This window comes from Castor canadensis, chromosome 13 (assembly GCF_047511655.1).
Source record: "Castor canadensis chromosome 13, mCasCan1.hap1v2, whole genome shotgun sequence".
Classification (NCBI taxonomy): domain Eukaryota; kingdom Metazoa; phylum Chordata; class Mammalia; order Rodentia; family Castoridae; genus Castor; species Castor canadensis.
Window position 1 is genome coordinate 37,898,236 of NC_133398.1, and position 23,757 is coordinate 37,921,992.

General features: G+C 42.3%; 1 protein-coding gene and 1 non-coding gene across 9 annotated transcripts in view; both read right to left on the minus strand.

The window, feature by feature from the left end:
* Rusc2 (RUN and SH3 domain containing 2) overlaps positions 1-23,757 on the minus strand; it is a 60,517-nt gene that overhangs the window by 10,268 nt on the left and 26,492 nt on the right. For 4 of the 8 annotated variants that reach the window (XM_074051513.1, XM_074051516.1, XM_074051514.1 and 1 more), the window contains one exon: positions 712-2,808. In XM_074051513.1, the coding sequence (XP_073907614.1) occupies positions 712-2,740 (2,029 nt within the window). In that variant the 5' untranslated portion in view covers positions 2,741-2,808. Of the gene's footprint in view, positions 1-711; positions 2,809-12,381; positions 12,622-23,757 lie in introns of those variants that run through there. The other 4 variants (XM_074051519.1, XM_074051517.1, XM_074051512.1 and 1 more) reach the window with 2 other exon arrangements.
* LOC141415868 (small nucleolar RNA U3) lies at positions 4,696-4,911 on the minus strand. The gene has a single exon (XR_012440821.1). It is a non-coding gene; the product is annotated as a small nucleolar RNA U3 (small nucleolar RNA).

Genomic DNA, 23,757 nt, shown 5'->3' on the forward strand with positions numbered 1-23,757 from the left:
TATCTCTGTCACTAGCACCATCTTAGAATAATGTTTTGTATAAAATAATTACTTAAAATACATTAAAATCAATTGGGCTTTTAAAGGATTGGCCTAGGGAGGCCACTTGGAACTGAAAGATTATGGGTCAGATTTTTTTTTTTTAGACTGGATCTCACTGCCCAAGCTGGCCTCAGGCTGCTGGGATCAAGCGATTCTCCTACCTTAGCCCCCCAGTAAGTGTGGCGTACAGGTGCACGCCACTGCACCCAGCTCAGGTCTCACACTCCTTAGGGGATGGTTATAATCACTGGTCAAAGAATGAACTCCATTGTCACCCAGTGTGGTTTTCCTATTGGATCTATCCCTTGGTTGTCCCTTAAGCACTACAAATTGCTAAATGTCCAAAACTGAACACATGCTTGCTCTCTTTCAGTATATTTACTGCATTTACAGCTCCTGTTCATGGTACCATTATCTTTCCAGTCATCCAGGCTAAGAATCACTATTTTCATTTCCCAATATGTCAGTCTCTAAACCCCCTTGATTCAATCTCTTCAGTGTATCTCCTCCCCCCCACCCCCCACTCCAGTGTAGTACATGCTCTGGACTAGAAAGAAAATAGATCTAAGCTGAGGAACCATTAATGGTATGGACTAGGGGGTTAGCAGGACCTATTACTGAGGAGGTTAAGCATACATCCTGGTATTCTCCAGCCTCTAAGTTCCTTACCGTCAGCTCTAGCTCTTGCATCCCTCTGGGTATGGTTGTTGGCTGGGATCCCTGGGATAGCAGGTTCTGGATCCATCAGTTGGGCCAAGGGGCCTTGCCCAGCAGCTCTGAAGCCAGTGGGTGGCATCTCATTGGACTGGGTGCCCTGATAGACCTGTGTAGACCAGGGCTCTGGGCCAAGTAGGTCCAGACCGGGCCCCAAGGGCATTGGTGGTAGACTATGGCTACAGCGGGTGCCTTCATCCAGTGGGCCCGCCTTATCTTGCTGGGCTTCTTGGATGGGGGAGAACTCCTGGGAGGAGTCCCCAATGCTCACCCGAAGTGGAGGAGAGCCAGAGCTTGTAGCTTTCTTCCGGCCCTTGGCCAGTTCAGCAAAGGACGTGACCCTCCTGGGTGGGGAACTGGGCACAGCCAGGGCTGCAGGGCCCTCGCTTAAGCGTACCGGGCAACTCAGCATGCGTTCCAGTGAGCCTAGGCGGACAGGAGGGCTGCGCTCAAGGCTGCGATCATAACTGCGAGAGCGCTGCCGTCCTGTGCTGAGGTTGGGAGGGGAAGTATTTGTGTACACTTGTCCCTCAAGTGCAGTGGGGTCCATGGCAGCTTCTGCTTTCACAGGGGAATCCACTGCTTCTTGTTCCTCTGGCTCGACGTCTGGCTTCTGGAAGAGGTAATACTCAGAGGGCTGGCTGGGTCCTGGGTCTGGGCCGGGGCCTGGTGGGGGGCTTATCTTGGTGTGTTCTTCAGAGCAGCTGGTGATAGATGAGCCAGCTGGGCTTGGGGATGATTGGGAGGACAAGTCACAGGTGACAAGTTTATAGTAATTTTGTGTGGCCACAACAAGACGGGCCTGACTCTGGAAACAGGCTGTGAGGTCAGCCACAGCTGGGCAGGGCTCACAGTGTGGGCGGTAGGAGTTGCAATTGGCATCGAGCTCAGGAGATGAGGCATGAGGACAACCATAGCCTCCTTCCCTGCCTCCACTTTCAGGGTGGTGGGACTCACAAGACATCTTAGACTCAGCTGGGGAGGGTTGCAGGTCCAGGTAGAAGGCGCCAGGGTCTGAGTGGCTGCAAAAGGAGGAGTCACTGCAGGACTGTGGGGCAGAGTTGAGGTTGGCCCGGGAGTTGCCATGCATCTTGTTGTAGAGGGTGCTGAAGGTAACCAGCACGCCATCTGAACTATTGCAGGAGGAGTCACTGACATAGCCCATGGACTGGTCAGCTGCCTCGGACTGACTGGATGTGCTACTGCAGTGACAGTGCTGAGCTCCTGAACCAGAGCGTCCAGGGTTCCTCGGTGATTCATCTGAACTGAGCTTCCATTCCTGATCAAAGGAAAAGCCCGAGGTATCACTGGCTCCCCCTGCACTGCCACTCCCACCGGGTCCCCCACATTCATCCAGTTCCATGGTCTCTGCTTCCAGCTCTGGCCGGCAGCAGTGGCTAGTGCCACACTGCTGGGTATCCAAGGTTGTCACTGGCTCCTGTTCCTGCCCCTCCACCACTCCAGCCCGACCTCGTGTTGTTCCCCATGGCCTGCCCATTCTGGGACCAGATGATGACAGCTGGAAAGAAGAAAGATGGAATGTGGGTTGGCCAGTGCTATGCAGGTGGAAGGACTGCTGTGTGGCACTGTTACCAATGCTGTCATCATACAGGTCACTAAGTCCTGGCTCACCCATACCCTCTTGCAGCAAGAAGGGATTGTGACGTTTGGGGGCCCCAGGGCCTCTTCCATCTCGGCCTCTACTCTTGATGCTGTCTGCAGACCGTGTAGATGCCCCTGGAACAGAGTGCAGACTGTTGTATAGTAGGGAGTCAGCTTGTCCCAGGTCTTGATCAGGCTGGGTGATGCCCAGCTCTGGTGGGCAGAAGGGATTGGGTCTTGTGCTCCCACTACCTCCACTTGTTCCTCCACAGCACTGCCTGTCTGGGACTTGGCAGTGAACTAGGGGGATGTGGTGGACGATGAGGGTCTCTCCAGTCAGCTTTGGGGGACTATCCATTCTGGAAAGTTCGAACAAGGGCATCAACAGCACCAGATACTGCCCCCAGAGCCCAGTGAGGCAGAACACATTTCATCAGGAGAGCTTGGCACCTGGAAAGAGAGGGAAAGAAAGGGAACCTAACGTCACCTTCCTGGGAGTCAGGGACATGTCCTTCCCCATGACATTGTCAGATGGAGAATAGTCCAAGAGGAGAAAAGGCTCTGGGTCAAGATGGAACTCTGATAGCACAGCTAAGCAGCATAGGTGGGGAAGCCACCTTATTTTTTGCATTGCTGAGGCTCCTCTTCATTTTAAGATAACCAGGCATCCAATTGTGACAAAGGGCCAGGTGTCTTTTTTTTTTTTTTTGGGTGGTTTGAACTCAGGGCCTTGTGCTTGGTAAGCAGGTGCTCTACCACTTGAGCCACAACTCTAGCCCCAGGGCTCTTTTAATGCCACATATGAAGGTCTGGGGATCTCAGGAACACTTTCCCATTTCCTTTCAAGGATCTTTTCCTTAGCAGTAAACAATGACTAATTCCAAGTACAAGAAAGAATGAGAAGTGACATAACTAAGGAAAAACATCTAGGATGTCTAAAAGTTTATAAGGCACTAAGGGACAAAGAAGAAGCCTACAGACAGCTACATCATGGAAGTTTATAGATGAAGGGAAAATCATGACTAAGAAATGTGCCATATATTCATAAGTTTGTAAAAAATGTATTTTTAAATGTATCACAGTATGCAATCAAGTGACTGCCACCTCTGAACCCCTTTCCCCTTCTTTGAATCCTGGAATGCTTGTCTTTCTCTGATGACTGTGGGCTATATCGTCTTCCTACCCTCACTATTATATGGAGCTTCTTGAATGCAGGCTGAGTAGGTATTAGAGGTGACTGCAAGTATGGCGGATGTTGACCTCTCCCCTCCTATCTGGGGGTGGGAATCATTTGATCTCTTTTGTATCACTCTATCACATTACACAAGGCCTGGAAACATGAAAGGCCTAATACAGGAATTTGAACTCAGGGCCTTATGCTTGCTAGGTGCTCTACCACTTGAGCCACACTATCAACCCTTCTTATGTTGGTTATTTTTGAAATATAATCTTGTTTTATGCCTGGGCCAGCCTGGATCATGATCCTCCTATTTGTGCTTCCCCATGCTATCTGGGATGACAGTGTGTGCCACTGCACCTAGCCATTGGTTGAGATGGGTCTCATAAGCTGTTTGTTTGGGCTGGCTTGGAACTATGATCCTCCTGATCTCTGCCTTCCAAGCATTCCTTTTTTTGGCAGTACTGGGGTTTGAACACAGGGCCTCACGCTTGCTAGGCAGGTGTTGTACCACTTGAGCCACTCTACCAGCCCCCAAGCATTCTTCAGATTTGTCTAGCTCAGGGTTCAGAACCTCCTGAAGTGCTTTAATTCTGTCTAGTTTTAGTCTAGAATCTTCACTACTGGGATACCCTAGAAAGTGTTCTCTTTCCAAGTTTTAACTCTGATAGGCTAAAGTTTTCTTGCTCAAGGTTGCCTGGCCCAAGGACACAAAGTCAATTCTGAACTTCTCTGGTCTCCTGGCTACACTGTGACAGAGTGGCCTAATCAAGTTCTAGTTTCCTGTGCTTCCAAGTTCAGGTCCTAACAGTCTTCCTTCCCTCAGACTTCCCATGTCTAATTTCTCCCGATTCATCCATCTCTTTTCTTTCCCTTTTTATTCCTATTATTTTCCTTTCACCCGCTTTGAATCTCAGTTCCTCTCACCTTTCTCTTACTCATGATTTAACTGAACTTTACTACCACCAATTCTTAAAATTCAAGTCATTTAGCCCACAGGCACAGCACTCTACATGCAGCATGTGAGGGCTAAGCAGGTTATGTGTGCTTGTGGACCTGAACAGGCAACAACACATCAAAGGAAACCGCAAATGTCTCATAAATATACGTGAGAGGGACAATTACATTAAATACACTTCTTTCTTTCTTTCTTTTTTTTAACCACTCAGACTGTGCTCTCTCCCTCTTATTCCCTAATAGAAAATAAGAACGCTCATCAATGACAAATGGCAGTTGTGGTAAAACAACACCAAATGCTGGCTTCACGCTCAGGAGGAAAGCACTGCACCTCCTCCTTGTGGTTTCCGGTACTCTACACGATCAGAGAAACTTCTCTAGTAACGAACTGTGGAAATGATCCCTAACATTATAGTCTTAAATACACTTATTTCTGTTAAATTACATCACATTAAACGAAACAAGTATTTACAATTTTTCTTACTGTTTCTTTTCTGAGAGGAAGTTTCCTTTGTTGGACTTCCAAGCCCTTATGTGTTGACTGGAGTAGTGTGTACAGATGTAGAAAAGCAGAAACTAGAGAAGCTAAACTAAGCTAAAATTAAGGATTATAGCAGAAAACATAAGAGCAAATCTTTGTTATCTTGGGTTAAGTGATTATTTTTTAGATATGATTCAAAAGCACAAATAATGAAAGGAAAAAAAACCCAGATGAATTGGACTCCATAAAAATGAAACACCTTTGTGCTTCAAAGGATACCACTAAGAAAGTGAAAAAACAATCCATACAATAGGAGAAATTATTTGCAAACTTCATATCTAATAAGAAACTTCAGAAATGACCCAAGCCTTGTATGCACATATGAATAATAAAATTTAAAAAAAAAGAAGATCTGATCAAAAAAAGAAAAAAAGAAACTTCTAATCAGAATACATAAAGAACTCTTACAACTCAACAAGAAGCTGGTTGAGGTGGTGTGCGCCTGTGGTTCCAGTTACTGGGAGACATAAATAGGAGGATCACCATCTGAGGCAAAAATATGAGACCTATCTAAAAAAATAATTAAAGCAAAAAGGGCTGGAGGTGTAGCTCAAGTGGTAGAGCACCTGCCCAGCAGGAGTGAGACCATGAGTTCAAAACCCATTACAGCTCACCCCCTCCAAACAAAAAGCACTCCACCTGAAATGGGCAAAGAATGTGAACAGACATTTCTCCAAAGAAGACATACACATGGTCAACGAGCACACATCAGTCATTGGAGAAATAAAAACCACAATGAGATACCCTTCACTCCTACTAGGATAGCTATAATTAAAGATACAGGCAGTTTATGATGAGGTGGAGAAACAAGAACCTGCAAACATTTCTGAGGGCATTGCAAAAAACTGCAGCCACTTCAGAAAAATGGTCTGACAGTCCCTCAAAATGTTAAAAATAGAGTTACCACAGGACTCAGCAATTCTACTTCTAGGTATACACCCAAGAAAAATAAAAACATGTTCACACAAAACAGTGCATACAAACATTCATAGCAGCATTATTTACAGTAGCCAAAAAGTGGGAACAATCCAAATATCCATCACCTGATGAATGGATAAACAAAATGTGATGTGCACATGCAATGGATTATTATTTGGCAATAAAAGGAATGTAGTACTGATACATACTACAACATGGATGAACCTTAAAAAGATTATGCTAAGTGAAAGAAGCCACTCACAAAAGACTTTTTTGTATGATGCTATATCATCTCACTTATATGAAATGTCCAAAATAGACAAATCCATTGAAATGGAAAGTAAATTAGTAATTCCAAGGGCTGGGCTATGGAGGTTCTTTTTTGGATGATAAAAATTTTCTGAAATCAGAAAGTGGTGATGGTTATATGAACAGTGAATATAAAAAAACCTACAGTTTTTTTTTTTTTTTTTGGAGCTGGGAGTAGGAATTACTTTATTTTTGGCAGTAGTGAGATTTGAACTTAGGGTCTCACTGCTTCAAGTACTTTTACAGCTTGAGCCACCAGCCCTTTTTTTTGTGGTTTTTTTTTTTTTTTTTTTTTTTTTCCAGATAGGGTTTCATGAAACTATTTGCTTGGGCTACCTTCAAACCACGATCCTTCTGATTTCTGTCTCCTGAGAAGCTAGAATTATAGGTGTGAGCCACTGGCGTCCAGCATAAAAAAAAAAAAAAGGGGTTGGGGATTTAGCTCAGTGGAAGAGCGCTTGCCTGGCAAGTGTAAGGCCCTGAGTTCGGTCCCCAGCACCGAAAAAAAAAAAAAAAAAAAAAGCAAAACAAAAAAGACAAAAAAAAAAATAAAAACAAAAGAATTTTACAGCATGTGAATTATATCTTCGTAAGTCTATTGTTTAAAACTTTTGCCAAAACAAGAAAAAAAGCTGGGCACTGGTGGCCCACACCTGTAATCCTAGCACCTTGGGAGGCAGAGATCAGGATAATCATGGTTCAAGGTCAACCAGGGCAAATAGCTAGAGAGACTCTATCTCGAAAAAAACCCAACAAAAAAAGGGCTGGCAAAGAGGCTCAAGTAGTACAATGTCTGCCTAGCAAGCATCAGACCCTGAGTTCAAACCTCAGTACTGTCAAAACAGGAAAAAAAAGAAAAAAGATTAAGGTTTATGGGAAGTGACATGGGGAGTGATGAAGGGTACCAGTGCTGAGAAGTGGAGGGGGTGAGCATCTACAGAAACAAGGTGAGAAGGAGACAAGAAAGGGATGGCTGCCATAAATGTGGCATTTTGGAGAAATGCTATGCGGTACATAAGATAAAGTGCCTGCTTCACTCTTCTCCATCTCTTCCTTTCCTCCTTCTCTGAGAAAACTTTGCGCTCAAATATATAAGCCATAAGTATAACAGAAAACTGAAAAGCGGGAATATTCTAAAATCCCAATAATAATAATTCCAATAAAAAAATACAGAACTGAGTATCATTTAAATAAGCTAAGCTGGTGGCTCACGCCTGTAACCACAGCTACAAAGGAGGGTATACACAGGAGGATTGTGCTCTAAGCAAATATGCGAGACCCTACCTGAATAATTTGTCTAAAGCAAAAAGGGCTAGGGGCATGCCTCAAGTGGCAGAGTGCCTGCCTAGCAAGAGTGAGGCCCTGAACTCAAACCCCAGTGCTGCCCACCAAAACCAAAACCAAAACAATGACAAAAAAAGCCATGCTATTAGCTGGGTATATTGGCATGCCTGTGATCCCAGCTACCCAGGAGGCTGAGGCAGGAGCTGGAGCCCAGGATTTGAGACCAGCCTGAGCGACATAGTGAGACCCTGGCTCAAATGAAAAAAAAATGGGGAAACAAGGCAGGTATGGTAGTGTGTACCTGTTATCCCAGCAATGTGGGGAGCATGGGTAGGAGGGTGGAAGTTGAAGGCTGGCTCTGGGGCAAGAAGCATGAAACCCTATCTAAAAAAATAAAGCAAAAAAGGGCTGGGAGTGTGGTTCAAGTGATAGAATGTTTGCCTAGCAAGTATGACACCCTGAGTTCAAACCCCAGTATCACAAAAACAAAACAAACAATAATAACGTATTAAGTCATGTAGAGAGCTTTCTCACACTCTGTTCCTCCCTGACCTAACTGGGCAAATGGAGATGCAGAAAGAACAAACGATAGAAGACAAGACATGCAGAAAGTTGGGATCAGGTGTGCTGGGCGCTCGGATGGAGATGTACAACAGCCTCGTTGCTTTTTCACTCTAATAACTCTTCTTTTACTTTGCTTCTTTTCTCTTATTTGTTACAACCTTGCTTCTTTTCTATTCTTTAAAGTCTCTCTCTTTAGACTCGCACTGTCCTATGTTTTCTTTCATCTCTCTTAAAGTCTTGGCCCTCAGACTTGCACTGTCCCATGTTCCCTTTTAAAGCCTCGATCTTCAGACTTGCACTGTCCCATGTTTTCTTTAGCTTTCTTAAAGTCTCGGTGCTCAGACTTGCACTGTCCCATATTTCCTGTAATCTCTAGCATAACTCAGCAGCAGCAGCAGCCTCATAAGCAGGCCACAACCAGCCAATCAAAATCCCATCAAAAAACCCCTATTAAACACTACCCCCTTCAGCAAGTGTATTATATCCAGTGATAAACAGGAGGTGGAGCAACAGTTCTTGGGGAGGGGCGTGACATTGTAACAAGAGAAACCTGCATTCCTACTTCTCTAAATGTAAACAATTTAGGAAAAGCAGCTGTGCTGCATTTTGCCTTCGACTGTAGCTGTGGCCGTGCCAAACTCAGCCTGTAGATCATTGAGCACAACTGTGCTTATGTCAAATTCTCATAGACTTCTCATAATCTCTCCCCACAAAGTCAGTGATTATTGACTTGGAAGGATGTTCACAAAATATTAATAGTATATAGCAGCAGGGGTGAATTCAAATATGATATATTTGATACATTTCAAGAACCTTTGTAAATGTAAATGCCACCCAGCCACCCAGCACTACAATAAAGGGGAAAAAAAAAGAGTATATAGCATGTTATAAACAGCATGTATAATATGACATATTTTTGTTAATACATGTTTAAGTGCGTGAAAGAAAATCTGATACATGCAAAATGTTAACAGTGCCTATCTCAAATGATTCTGGATTATTTTAAATTCTTTGTTTCACTTGTGTATTCTGATTTGTGTATATTAAATACATATTATGTATATAATTTAAACAACACTTTTCTTTAAGTGGGGGGCTTCTCCTTATGTATAGTACTAGGTTTTCCCTAGGGTCCAGGCCATAATCCCAAGGCCTGAACCAAAAGGAGCATAGAGAAATGTCTTGTACATACAGCAGTAATTTGAAGAGTACATCTGGACTACAGTCATCATTGATTGTCAGTGGGTACTTTCCCCCTTCTAACACATCATTTTCAAGAGGCATTCATATATATACACTATGAACATATATATATAGCTTTGACCTCCACAACAATTACTAGAACAAGCTTGTAGCTATATGAGAAAACAGTGATGTATAGGCAAGAGTCTATGAAGCTGACCCTCTTATCCCAGGGATAAGAACAACAGCCCCTGACTGGAAGACACTGACAGTTATCCCCATACTGTCTCCCAGACTAGAATGCAGGTCAGAGGCCCGAGACTGGGACAGAATCAACTTTGTGTTCCTATAACTTATTGCACAGTGTTTGGAACTTGGCAGATGCTGTTTTGTGGACTGTTTTACTTATTTAAAAAATTGATCTCTTTGTCATTTTATTACTGAATTGTTGGGAGTTTTAAAATTTATTTTGGATAAAAGTCCTCTGTTAGATAAGATACATGTTTTGCAATATTTTCCCTAAATCTGTGGCTTGACTGTCCTTGGTCCTCCTTCCCACCCCTACTCCTCTATTCAGTCTTGGCTTCTATGGACAGCAGGCAGAAACCATGAGAACTTTTGTCTTGCACCTTTAGTGGAAGCCTGTTTTTTGGTGGCCCTGGGGCTTGATTGAACTCAGGCTTCTTGTTTGGTAGGCAGGTTCTCTTACTGATGGAGCCACTCTGCCAGCTGGAAGCCTGTTTTCTTAATGATGCATGTGTGTGGTTTTTTTGGAGACAGAGTCTATGTAGCCCAGACTGACCTCGAACTCAGGATCCTCCTGCTTTGGCACATCATGATGTGCACCATCATGCCTGGTCACTTCCCATTTTTTACAAAGCACTTTTTATGCATGTCACATCTCATTGGTCCTCAAACCAACTTACAAAGAGGGAAAGTCATACCTAGAAAAATGAAATGACTTGCCTAAGCCTGCCTAAGAGTACTCAGTGAATAAATAACAGGATTAGCTAGGACTCAGGAATATTAATTTTTTAATCTTTTTTTTGATCAGTTAAGAACATCATGAGAAAGTAACGTACATTTGACTTAATTTCAAACACTACAGAAAATATTTACTGAGCGCATATCTAAGACTTCTTTCCTGGGAGCGACCTGTCCTATATTAAGGCAAGTTTAATACTGTGTCAGTAAGTTCTGATAAAGGTGAAGAGAATACTTTGAAATGGAAGATCTCATTCAGGTTCTTTTTGAATCCTGATTAAATGGAGAGACATGGAATGTGAGATGGGTAAGGAAAAGAAGACCTAGAAGAAGAAAGCAGAAGGAAGATCTCTCAGAAGATGAGACCTCTAGCTATACCTACTGAGTAAAGTGGAGTGGTGGGCTCAGCCAGCATGACGCTGTGAAGTCTAGCTCTCCAGATTCAGGAAAAGCATTCTATTAGAGCCCTTTTCTTGGTTCTAGGTCCAAATGGGAGTCTTTTGATCTAGCAGAATAATGTTATTTACTAGTGATCATTTGTTGAACACTTACATGATAGATGTCTATATATCAGTTCTAATTCCACTCTAACACTTCCCAATAGGCCTAATCATTCCCATTTTACAGATAAGAAAACCAAAGCTAAGAATATGTAAGTAGTTTGTCCACAATTACACAGGTGTAATGGGATTCAAACTCAAATCTATCCAATTCTCAATTATTTCTACTACAACTGCCTTCCTAAGAAAATTATTAGGACCACACCCTCTTTTTTGTTGTTGTTGTTGCATTGGGGTTAAACTCAGGGCCCTACCACTTGAGCCACTCCACCAGCCCAACCCTCTTCCTAAATTTCCTTGAATTTGTCCTGCTCCCAGAGCTGCTATTTCTTTCCTTTCCTTGGTAGGCCCACACTTTAGCCTCTACTCATATTGTCCCCTCTATTCTCTGAACTATTTCATATTAGTAATCCCATGCCCTCACAACGGTCATCACTGCTGCCTCCTGCTCCTCTGTCCCAGTTCCCAGACCTCATCTGCCTCATCCTGACCCATCCATGATCCCCAAGTCCCCTTTCCCGTGCTCTACCATTCACATTCCTAGACATTTCCCAGGAACTAACACACTCCACAACTTACCAGTGGATTCCTGAATCACATATTTACACATTGTGGAATTACTGTTTCCCAATATATTTTTGAATCCTCAAAGGTGGTCAGTGGCAATGGGAACTTCCATTAAGGAACTCTATTTGCTCAGCAGTAGGGAAACTCTGGCAGAAAAACCCCAGAAGAAAGGATCCTAGGCCTTTTGTCATTCACTTCTGCTAGTCACAGAACCCATTCTTTCTTTTTTGGCCTCCTCAAGAAAGGGGAAGGCAGTGGTATTCAGCTGCTATTCTCTAGCAATTTGACCTTGACTTGAGGTCCTGCTGCTATATCCATAGGACTAGGGTAGGACTGAGGGAAAAGGATGGATTTGGGAGGGTTAGTTTAGCTTACACTTAGGTCTCTTCCTGCTAGAAAGCTAAGCCTGTGTAATTAGGCTGATTGTAACAGGTCAGGTTCCCTCATCATTGTGATGACTGCCTCATCCCCTCAGTTACTGTGGGGCATCTGGATCAACATTCTTTCTTACTCCATCCTAACCTGGAGCCTGGTAGCTCCCACAGCACCAGAAGGTATGTATGGTACGTGTGTCCATAACCATGCATGTATGTGGAGGGAAAGCTGCCCAGCCCCTCTGGAAGCTGCGTGGATTCCTGCATGTTCTCTATGGTGTCTCCTCCCATTAAGCCTTTGTTTCTAAATGTGACTCCTACCACCCTGATGATAGCAGCTACAGCAGCTTCCTAAGAACCACAACGGAAGACAGGATTTTTTTGCTTCTTGACAAAACAGCATAAATACTATGAGCCCAATCCTCTGCTGTTCCCCACCCTTGCACCACAGCCAAATGTAGCATGGATGTGCTTGTGCACGCCAGCACACACTCTCTCTCTTTCTCAAAGACAAAGCCAACCTTTAGGAGCCAGGGCCCAAAAGCTGATCAGTGATCCATCCAGGGCTCTGCCTCTCCCCTCCCCCGCAACGCCAATGAGCCATACCTCTGCAAAGAGCCTTGGGCTGGACGGGAGGCTCCAGTTCCTTTTGCACTCCCACTGAGCTCTACCTTGACAGTCCCAGCCAAGGCACTGTTCCACAGGACGGCATGAGGAACTGAGCTGATTTCCTGAGATCGGACTTCTGGTAATACAATGGCATCTCAGCTAATGCAGGGAGGCTGCGCAATCCCAGCCCATCTCCTTGCTGCTGCCGCGGCTGCTGCTGCTGCGGTGACGTTGCTGCTAAGGGAAGGGGGAAGGGAAAGGAACAGGCCTGCCCACAGTACAGCCACTCAGCCTCCCTCCCCTGTGGGCCCGTTAGCCCGGGGAAGGGGGAGGGTAGAGAAAGAAGTCTGTCACAGAGGGCAGTGCTGGAAGATGGAGATTCAAGACAGCAAGAAAAAACAAGGAGAGCGGTGACCAGCTTCTCTCTTGTTTTTAAGAGTGTCAGGGAAGAAGTCTGGGCAGAGCCTGGGAGCTAGCTTGCTTGCTTGCTTGCTTGCTTCCTTCCTTCCTTCCTTCCTTCCTTCCTTCCTCATGCCCCTCCTTTCAGACCTTGGCCAGAAACCTCTCCCTCTTCTTTTCACCCACTGAATGACTCCCTGTTTTCCAGACTAACCTCAGGATGGAGCAGTCAAACTGGGAGGCAATTCCTGAAGCCCTGAAGGGAGGCTGCAGGGACCAGTCATCATTCTACTAGCATCCTTTCAGATGTCCAGCCAGTCCCAGCACACCTAGGGCACACCACCTCAGGGAAACAGATGGGGTCTTTCTAGAAAACAGACTAGGCTGCAGGTAGACTTTGGCACACAGGGTAGTATTGTCTTAGGAACCAAGCAGCTGTAGGTCCCTATCCTGACACAGGGTCTGATTCGGTTCCCTGGATTTTCAGAGAATGTACTAATTGTGGCTGACGCAAAACTGGGTCTGTCACATCAGTGTTTGGTCCTTACAGAGTTGGGGCTAGCTAGATTTATGTGGAGGCAGAATTCCTTTAGCCAGGCTGAGAGGCTAGGAAGCCCCTCCCAGGGAAAGGAAACCAGAGGAAAAGGAGTGGTCTCTCCTAGATGAGAGAAAAATCTCCGTTCTGCCTGTAGACCTACTGAGTCCTTCCCCCCTTCTCTGCATTCTGTGAGAGTAAGTGAGTAAAAGAGAAACCACAGCAGGAGTCAGTTGAACAGTAAGCAGCAGTGATGTCTCTGTCCACATTGTGCCAGTGCTCCCTGCTGTTACCCTTGAACACAGAGGTGCTCTCAAGGTGGGCTTGGTCCCCAAACACTAGCCCTGCCCACCACTCCACCCAAGGTTCACTATAGTCATCTCTTGGTATCTATGGGAGTCCAGTAAGGAGTTGGGGAGGAGGGGAGGTTCTAGTACCCTCTGTAAATGCATAGTATTTGCATCTGACACATTAGATCTGACTTATTAGAAACATAATATCGAATAAATGCTAAGTTAAGTACCTGGCCTACTGTATTGTTTAGGGAATAATGACAAGAGAAAAAAGTCTGAACATGTTCAGTACAGATGAGGTTTTACCCCTTAAATATTAGTTGAGTCCATGGATACAGAACCTACAGATACAGAGTGCTGACTATGCTATTTGGATTCCACAATGAAGTTTTTGGATTTCAAGTCTCTAGAAAGAAGGCTTTGGAGAAACCACAGGTCTGGGTCACAGCAGCTACTTGTCAGGATCCAGAAGGGATGTAGTTTTCTTTCCCTTTCTTGCTTCTTCTATTGGTCATGGGTGGAGTGGTGGAGTAGGTCAGGTGTCTCCTGACACCTGAGCTGAAGAATTATAGAGAAGGAAAGTAACTAAAGACCAACTCCAACCTTGACTTTGAGAGGCCATGGCCCCTTGGTCCTACAAAGCAGAAAACAATGAGGAAGGAAAGGAGGGAGAGAAATTGCTAACAACTATTAGCAGTCCTCTCAAGGTGGCTGAAAGGAGCAGAAATGGTGTCAGAGTACTCACTTCTACCCAAGCTAATAAAGACCACTAAGGGAGTTGGACAAACAGCTATAGGTTAGACAAAGTCAGCCTCCATGATCAAGTGTGTGGAGTCAAGCTGCTTACTGTGAGAGCTCTGGACCTAGAGCTTTTGCTTCTGAAATTTCTGTGAGGTTAAGCCAAGCATTGAGCTAGATAACCAGTGCTTGGGAAGGATTTCCAGTCATCTATGAAAGGCTAACTCTGAAACTTTCAGTGCTTGGCTTAATGCACCACATCACAGACCACATTATCATCTACTTTCCAACAAGTACTGCCTATAGAGCTATATAGCTTTTGATGAAAGATCAAATTATTTTCCAGCCAGAAACAAAACCCAAATTTGGTCACATTATAAACCTCAACCCTCCTAACTGGTCTTCCTGCTTGCAGATTCCCTCCCAGCACTCCCAGATTCATTTTCCCAAAGCACCATCTTTCTTCAGGATGTCACTCTCCTGCCACCTTTAAAATTAGTGTATATGGGTGGATGCTGGTGGCTCATGCGAGTAATCCTAGTTACTGAGGAGGCAGAGATCAGAAGGATTGTGGTTCAAAGCCAGCCCATGCAAATAGTTCATGAGACCCTATCTCAAAAAAACCCTTCACAAAAATAGGGCTGGTGGAGTGGCTCAAGGTGAAGGCCCTGAGTTGAAGCCCCAGTACCGCAAAAAAAGAAAAATTAATAACAATTTTATATAGGGTTTTCGTTATGTTTCCAGACACGCATATAAATGTGCTTTGATCATATTCATTCCGTTACCCTTCCTGAACCCCTCCCCCTTCCCCTTTTACTTTTATGCCCCCTCCCTGTGATACCTGTCTTTGTGAGGCTTATTTCACTTATTTTTTACATTTTCACTTAACATTATGATTTCCAGTTCTATTTTTCTATAAACAACATAATTTCATTTTTCTTTATGGCTGACTGTACTTCCATTGTGTATATGTACCACATTTTCTTTATCTACTCATCTACTGATGAACACCTAAGCTGATTCCATAACTTGTTCCTGCCTCATTTATTTATTTATGGTGATACTGGGGTTTGAACTCAGGGCTCAGGGCTTAGGCAGATGCACTTGAGCCACTCTGCCAGCCCAGCTCTTGCTCCTTTTAATGGGTCCCAACTCCCTAGAGAATCAGGTTGAAGCTCTCTTTTTGTCTTCCAGAGCAGTCCATCATGGCTGTCTATTCTTTCTCCACTGGACCTTACTCTCCACTCCATCACAGAGTGCTTCAAGCCTGTTGCAGAAGCACATGTCCACTCTCAAGCCTTTGTTCATTCAGATTTATACATGGCCACAAAAGCCTTCAAGACTCAGAGCGACTCCTCCGAGTCCTCACTGATCACTCCAGAGCCAGAAATGATTCCTCTGTTCTCTGAACCAGTGGTTACAGGTTGATTTTATAGATAGGTAAGAGAAAAATACCCCACCCAAACTATGGGATCAATATATTCTTAAACTGCCAAGTAGAATCACTAAGAAAATAAATAAACTTGACATCAACTATCATCATTTCTGAAGAGAAAGCATACTGTCACCATTTTTCTCATTTCATTGCATATGGATGCGAACTTCACTAGAAACAAACAGAACAGAAACTAAGTCCCTGACAAGTTTAAAGTAAATCCTGTGTCACTTAACATGGTTATTGTTCTTTTTTGCATACTTGCCTTAACACCTCTTCTAGACTGCAAGGTCCAAGTTATATCCTCATCTTTGTATCCCCAGTATCCAGTATAGAAGACAGTATCATTTTTATTTTGTGTTTCTCATAAACCTAGCACACTGTTTGACACTGTATTTAGTGAGGTCCTGGTGAACAAGGATAACTAAAAGGAATGGTCCTTGGGTATAAATGAGTGACTAAAGGCTTAGAAGAGAAGACCCTAGGTTTTTAAAATTTATTTTATTTTTTGAGACAGGGTTTCATTACATAGCCCAGACTGGCCTTGAACTTGCAGTCCTCCTGACTCAGGCTCCAAAGTGCTGGGATTATAGAATACATTATTACACCAGACCGAAGTCCTCTGTTTTTCAGGTGAAAAAAAGATCTGCTGAAAAGACACTTGGACAACAAAGGAGTAACTCATCATGACTGTCAGTTAGGGAACACATTCTTGAGTATGATACCAAAAACAGAAGTGACAAAAGACAAAATAAACTAGATTCCATAAATATTTAAAACTTCTGTGCTTCAAAGGACACAATCAGAATAGAAAAAGAAAAGCCTGAAATCCTAGCTTCTTGGGAGGCTAAGATCAGGGAGATTGCAGTCCCAGGCAAGCTGAGGCAAACAGTTCATAAGATATAACACCTCCATCTTCCCCAACCTCCCCCCCGACAAAAAATATACCAGAACAAAATGGACTGGAGGTATGGCTCAAGTACAGTGCCTACTTTGCAAGAACGAAGCCCTGGGTTCAAACCCCAGTACCATCAAAAAAAAAAAAAAAAAGCAAGCAACTCACAGCAGGGAGAAATTTTGCAAATCACATATCTTATATGGGATGTTGACCCAGAATATATAAAGAGCTCCTACACTCAGGAACAAGAAGACAAATGACCAATTAAAAATGGACAAAGGATTTGAAGATATTTACCCAAAGATAACACACGAATGGTCAATGTGCACATAAAAGATGCTCAAAATCATTAGTTATTAGGGAAATGCAAACCAAAACTAAATGAGATAATATGCATGGATGGAAATATCACAATGATACCCCTCTGTACAATTAATATATGCTAATAAAAATTTTAGTTATATGTGCAGGTGGAGCACCTGCCTAGCAAGTGTGAGGCCCTGAGTTCAAAGCCCCAGTAATGCAAAAATTTAAAAAAAAATTAAATGAGATACCATTTGACCCCACTAGAAACTAACATAAAAAGCATAGACAAGGACAAGTGTCAATGAACAGAGAAAGTGAAACTTTCATACATTGCTAGGGGCATTGTAAAATGGTGCAACCACTTTGGAAAACAGTTTTGACAGCTTCTCAAAATGTTCAACAGAATTGCCATATGACTCAACAATTCTCCTAGTTATATACCCAAGAGAAATGAAAACATTTCACACAAAAGCTTGTACACAAATGTTCATAGCAGTGGGGTGGCAGAGTGGCTCAGATAATAGCCTGCTCACCTGGCAAGCATGAGGTCCTGGGTTCAAACCCCAGTACTGCAAAAAAAAAAAAAATGTTCATAGTAGCATTATCCATAAAAAGTGGGAATGGGGCTAGGGGTGTGCCTCAAGTGGTAGAGCACCAGCCTGGCAAGCACAAGGCCCTGAGTTCAAACCCCAGTACCAACAACAATAACAGAAAAATAAAATAAAGTAAGAACAACCTGATCATCAATAGATGGGTGGATTAACACAAGGTGGTATATCCACACGATAGAATGTCATTCACAATAAAAAGGAATGAAGTACTGATAATGCCACAATGTAGATAAACCTTTGTGAAAGAAGCCAGACATAAAGGGTCACATATTGATGGATTCCATTTTTATGAAAAGTCTGGACTATGCAAATCTCTAGAACAAAAAGTGGATGGGGTGGCCACCAGATACAGGACAGAGGGAGAAATGGAGAGTAACTTTCTTGGCAGTACTGGGGTCTGAACTCTTGTGCTTGCTAGGTAGGTACTTTACCGCTTGAGCCACTCCCCAGCCCTGAGTATGGGGTTTCTTTGGGGGATGATGAAAATGTTCTAAAATTAGATTATGTTCCTAGTTGCACAACTCTGTGACTACACTGAAAACAACTGGACTGTGTATTTTGAATGGTGTAATCTACGGTATGTCAATTTTATCTTAATGAAGTTGTTAAAAAAACAGCAGCAGGCTGGGCACCGGTGGCTCACACCTGTAATCCTAGCTACTCAGTAAGCAGAGATCAGGAGAATTGCCGTTCAAAGCCAGCCCAGGCAAATAGTTTGAGAGACCCTATCTCAAAAATACCTATCACAAAAAGGGCTGGCAGAGTGGCTCAAGGTGAAGGCCATGAGTTCAAGCCCCAGTACTGCAAAAAAACCCAAACCAAACAAACAGAAACAGCAGCAGCTTGAGTGGTGTTTCCCAATTCCAGAGCAGCGGAAGTATAGGAAAGTCCTGGAACTAGGGGAATCTCAGGTGAACCAGACAGCAGAGGCTATCACTGAAACGTCAACCCAGGAACCTCAGACCATCCTCTCTTTCTGCTGCCTTTTCAACACCAAAACTTACAAGAATGGATTATGTTAACTCTCTTATCCACCAGAAATCACCTTCTTGTAATATTTGAACTGGGTGAAGAAGTTTTATTTTTTAACTTGTAATATCTGAAATATGACATAAAATTAGCTATCCTCTTAACACTGCTTCTTTGGCTTGTAACACCAATCTTCCTAGATCAACTTCTATGATTCTTTCCTCATTGTTTAATAAAACAATACTTTGACTGTATTTAAATGCAGATTAACAGCAAGCTTCAGATCTGAAGTCTTTTCAGTCCTCAGCAGTGTTTGGCTTTTCCCATTTTTTTGTTACTGATTTCTAAGTCTTACAACCTTCCTGATCTTCCAGAGTCAAGTCTTTACTAGCCTACTGGAGAGAAGATTCTATCTTGACACCACTATCCTAATTCAGTCTTATATTATTTCTCCTCTGAATTATCATGTAGCCTTTTAACTTGCTTTCATTCTGATTCTTTCCTCCCACATAGGCTATATATTGACACAAGATTAATATCCCCAAAGCACTGCCTTTAACATGTCCCTCTACTACTAAAAAGCCGTAAGTGGCTTCCCACTGTCTAAGGATAAATCCAAATTCTTTAATGTGGCATTCAAGGTTCCTCCCTATCTATCTAACCACTGCAAATATATTCCAAACTGTGAGCGTTTAATTGAGACAGAACCTCACTATATAGCCCAGACCGGCCTCCAACTGGCCATCCTCCTGCCTCAGCCTGCCAAGTACTGGGCTTATAGGAATGTACCACTACATTTGGTACTAAACTCTTGAGTTTTAGCTCACTCCACTGGGAAGATACCTGGAATGCAACTCCTATCCTCCCACCCCCAAAAAGAGCTAGCTCAAATTATACCCTATGTAGTCCTTCTCTTGAATTTCTTCAATAACAACTGTCTTTTTGTTTATTTTTTTATTTTTTTGAACTCAGGGCCTAATACTTGCCATTCCGCCAGCCCACAAATGTCTATACAATCCATTTGGTACTAAGCGCTGGCCATTTATTTTATTATTTATCTCTTAATGAGAGTACATTTTTGGAGGGTGAGACTATGTCTTATACCTCAATAAGTAATTTAGAGCACAGGCCTTGGCACACAGTAAGACACCAATGATGTTTGATAAAGCTGCTGAATGGCAAACACAGTAGGTTAGCTGGAGCCAAGTCAGCTTTCAGAAGGTTGGCCTAGCCTACAAAGAGCCTATCTGATGAAGAGGAGGAAAATAAAGAGGAAGAAGAAAAACAAAAAGTTGAGCCTAGGGCTGGAGGCATGGCTCAAGTGGTAAAGAGCCTGCCAAGTAAGCATGAAGTCCTGAGTTCAAACCCTAGTAACACACACACACACACACACACACACACAGAGCTGAGCCTTAGCAAAATGCTTAGTAAGTAAATCTTCAAGCTAGGAACTTAAACTCTTAACCCTTTACTTATTTGCCTAGCTCCAATAAAGCATTTTAAATTTTCCACTGTGGGCGTGGTGTGGCTCTAGTAGATCATTTGCCTAACAAGCTCAAGGCCCTGAGTTCGGATCCCAGTACCACAATAAATGAATAAACAGACAACCAAATAAAGAAGTAAAATAAAAAGACCACCTGTACCTTAGAGTAAGAGTTGTGATTTCTCCTTATATCCCTAACCCCTTGATTTACCTCATATTTATACAATGATGTTCATTGCAGTATTATTTACAAATTTAAAAATTAAGACTATTCTAAATATTTTTAAAAAGCCTTAACAGTGGTTTATCTATGTAATGAAATATAATAGAACTGTAACAATTATGTTTTCAAAGGAATATTTAATGGCACTAAAAAAAGGCTAATAAGCTAATAAAAAAGTAGGATATCAAATTGTAGTGAGACTTCTGTTTCCTGTACTATGTAAGATATTATAGATAAAGCTTCCACTGCAAAAAAAAACTAGATCACATATAGCATACACTTTTAAAAGAACTTCAGGCTCACAGTAAATAGGAGAAGACTACTTCCTTAACTCTCCCCACCCCCTGTCCCTGCCCTACAAAAAAGGGGGGGGGGGGAAGAAACCATAAGCTGTGGATTAAGCAGAGATTCTTTGTGAGCCAAAACCCAAAGTGTCCTTACTTTTAAGACAAGCTTTGGGTCACTGGGAAAGTAAGGGAGCTGGTACAGCTGGTGTCCTGTGTCATGACATGATGCTCTGACGTCAGAGATGTGCTAGAGTAGGGTAGTGGGAGCAATGCCACATTTCATTTAATAGTTCTGCTTTTTATTTGCCTGAGTAATATGAAAGAGTACATTGCTTTTGGGAGAGATTCTCATGAGAGCAAATATTGGTGGGAAATAATAAAATCTAAAAATGGCTCTCAAAAAAAAAAAAAAAAAAAAAGGGAGCTAAACCTAAGACTTCTGCATTAAGCTGGGATCCTTAGAGGGAGCTCAAGTGACCCAAGGTTGGTGGGGTCCTGCAGCTTTGGCAGAAGTACATTGAAATCTATTCTGAAGGAAAATGTCTCTCAACTTAAGTAGACACCTGATTCTCAAAATTGAAGGGCAAGAAAAATTAGTTTGTAGTCAATGATTAAAAATACACATGGAAGGGCTGGAAGTGTGTTTCAAGTGGTAGAATGTTTGCCTAGCAAGCACAAGGCTCTGAATTCGAACCCCAGTATCGCAAAAAAAAAAAAAATATGGAGGCAAGACACAGGGAGTAAATAATAACAAAATAAAAGATTTAGATGGCAAGGACTTCACTTATGAAAATGTCAAATACAGAATAAAAATAAGCTAATTGTGAAATATTTTTAAAAAGGTATACAATCTCAAAGATAAGCAAAGAGCAAGAGAGTTTTAAAAATGATCAGGCAGATCTAAGAAAAGACCCACATGAAAGTTTCAGAAATTAGAAATAAAACTACTGAAGTAAAAACTCAATAGGTAAATTTAAGAACAGATTAGACAAAGTTGAAATGAGCATTGGTGAACTGGAAGATAGAGCTGAAGAAATTACATAGAACACAACACAAAAGACCAGAAAAAAATTTAAAAATTAAAGAGAAAAGATGGAATGATAAGGTTTTTAACATACTGTTTTATTGTTGCTGTTTTTGAGACAAGGTCTCACTATATAGGCCAGGCTCACCTCGAACTCATGAAGAATTGTGCCTAACATACAGCAAACACTCGATAACTGTAATATTATAATCAAGTGATGAGATGTTGGTTAATACAGCAAAGCAAGGTTACACAGCTCTGACTAAAATAAGAAAACAACCTTGGATAAACCTGAAAAGATTAGATATGGGCCTCTCTCACCACTCCTTAATCCCAGCATCCTCCAGAACCTAGTGTCTATCTGACAACCTTCTGAGCAACAAAGAGATCCAGGAGTAGAGAAAATTAAACAGATATGAAGATAATCATTGGCTACTGAGTATTCTATCCCTGGGTCAATCTATTTTATAAGATGTTCTCTAGGTTAAAGAAAAAGGATGTGAGGTGGGTATGGTGGTGAATGCCAATAATCCTACCACTTGGGAGGCTAAGGCAGGAGGATCAAAATTACGAGGCCAATCTAGGATACACAGTGACACCCTGTCTCAAAAAACAAAACAAAACCAAAAAAAAAAAAGAAAGAAAAAAAGGCATGTGGAAGCTAAAGGGAGACATATAGCTTCTAGCTATAGACCTAAAGATGTACCTACTCAAAACTGTATGAAAATGCTCTGCAAACTACACATTTTGTCTTTTAATGAGACAGGGTCTAGCAATGTAGTTTTGTCTGACCTTCGAACTCATGATCCTCCTGCCTCAGACTTCTGAGTGCTGCAATTACAGGCAGGTACTATAATACCTTGTTAAACTACACATTTTACAGAAAAGTAAAGCATTGTTGTTACTCTTTAAGAATGTTAGAATTCCCTGTCTTAGAAAAAAATATTATTACATATAATAATAAAATAGCAATTATATAAAATATGTTATAATAAAACATTATATCATTCTATATTATATATATTATATACTTAATAATAAAACACTATATTATTATATAAAATGTTATATATAATAAAATAAAATATATTATAGAATATGCAATATATTTTTATATATAAAGTTCCATGTACATATTTATAAAATACTATAAAAATATGTAACATATATATATATATTATATTATAACTTAGCAGGGCCAAAGAGAAAAAAAGTGTACTTGAGAACTGAGTAGGCTGAAGTGGGAGCAGAAGTAGAATCTTACATGAAAAATTTCAAAGTAAAGATATGAATCTACAAGATTTAAAGTTTTAAGAAGTAGAGAAAAGGTATCCCTTTGCCATCTCCCCAAAATCATTCTCAACAAAAACAACAACTATTAAAAACCAAAAACAGTGAGCTGCACATGTAGCTGTAGCCTAGCATGCAAAGCCCTGGGTTCCATCCCAGTTAAACAGTTAAAAACAGGGAGGTTGCTTGGCTAAAGTCTGTAGAAGCAGCAATTAGACTCCCAATCCCCCCCCACCAACCCAGCATTGTCAGGCGACCACCCCTCTCCTCTCCCTAAGAGAACTTAAGATTTATTTTCTGGAGAAATTTAAGTGAAACTGCATTAGACTCAGGAAAATGAGACACAGAACCAAGTAGAATGAAGGGCCAATCTGAAAACTGGAGGAGTAAATGAAAATGTTATTAGAGTTCCTAGGCGCAAGGAGTGTAGCTCAGTGGTAGAGTACTGGTGTAATACGTGAGCCCCTAGGCTCCATCCCTAGCAAAAATGAAAAAAGAAGAAAGAAGGAAGAAGAAAGGAGAAAGAAGGAAGAAGGGGGAAAAAAGGAGGGGAGGAAGGAGGGCAAAAGAAGAAGGTGGAGGAGGAAAGTGGGGGGTGAGGGAGGGAGGAGGAGGAGGAGGAGGAAGAGGAGGATAAGGAAGGAGAAGAGAAGGAGGAGGAGAAAAGAGAATTCCTAACCTCCTTCTTTCTTAAGAAAATAAAGAAAGCTTTAGGAGAATACTAACAGCCAGTACATCTTACTTTTATCCCACTTTTACTGTTGGCAAATTACTTCTCTGCAGAAACTGAGCAAAGATGGTCACATGGACTTTTGGGGGTTCCTCAATGAAACAGCCAGCTTGCTGCAACTGTCCACTAGATGAGGTCACCAGTCAATGTGC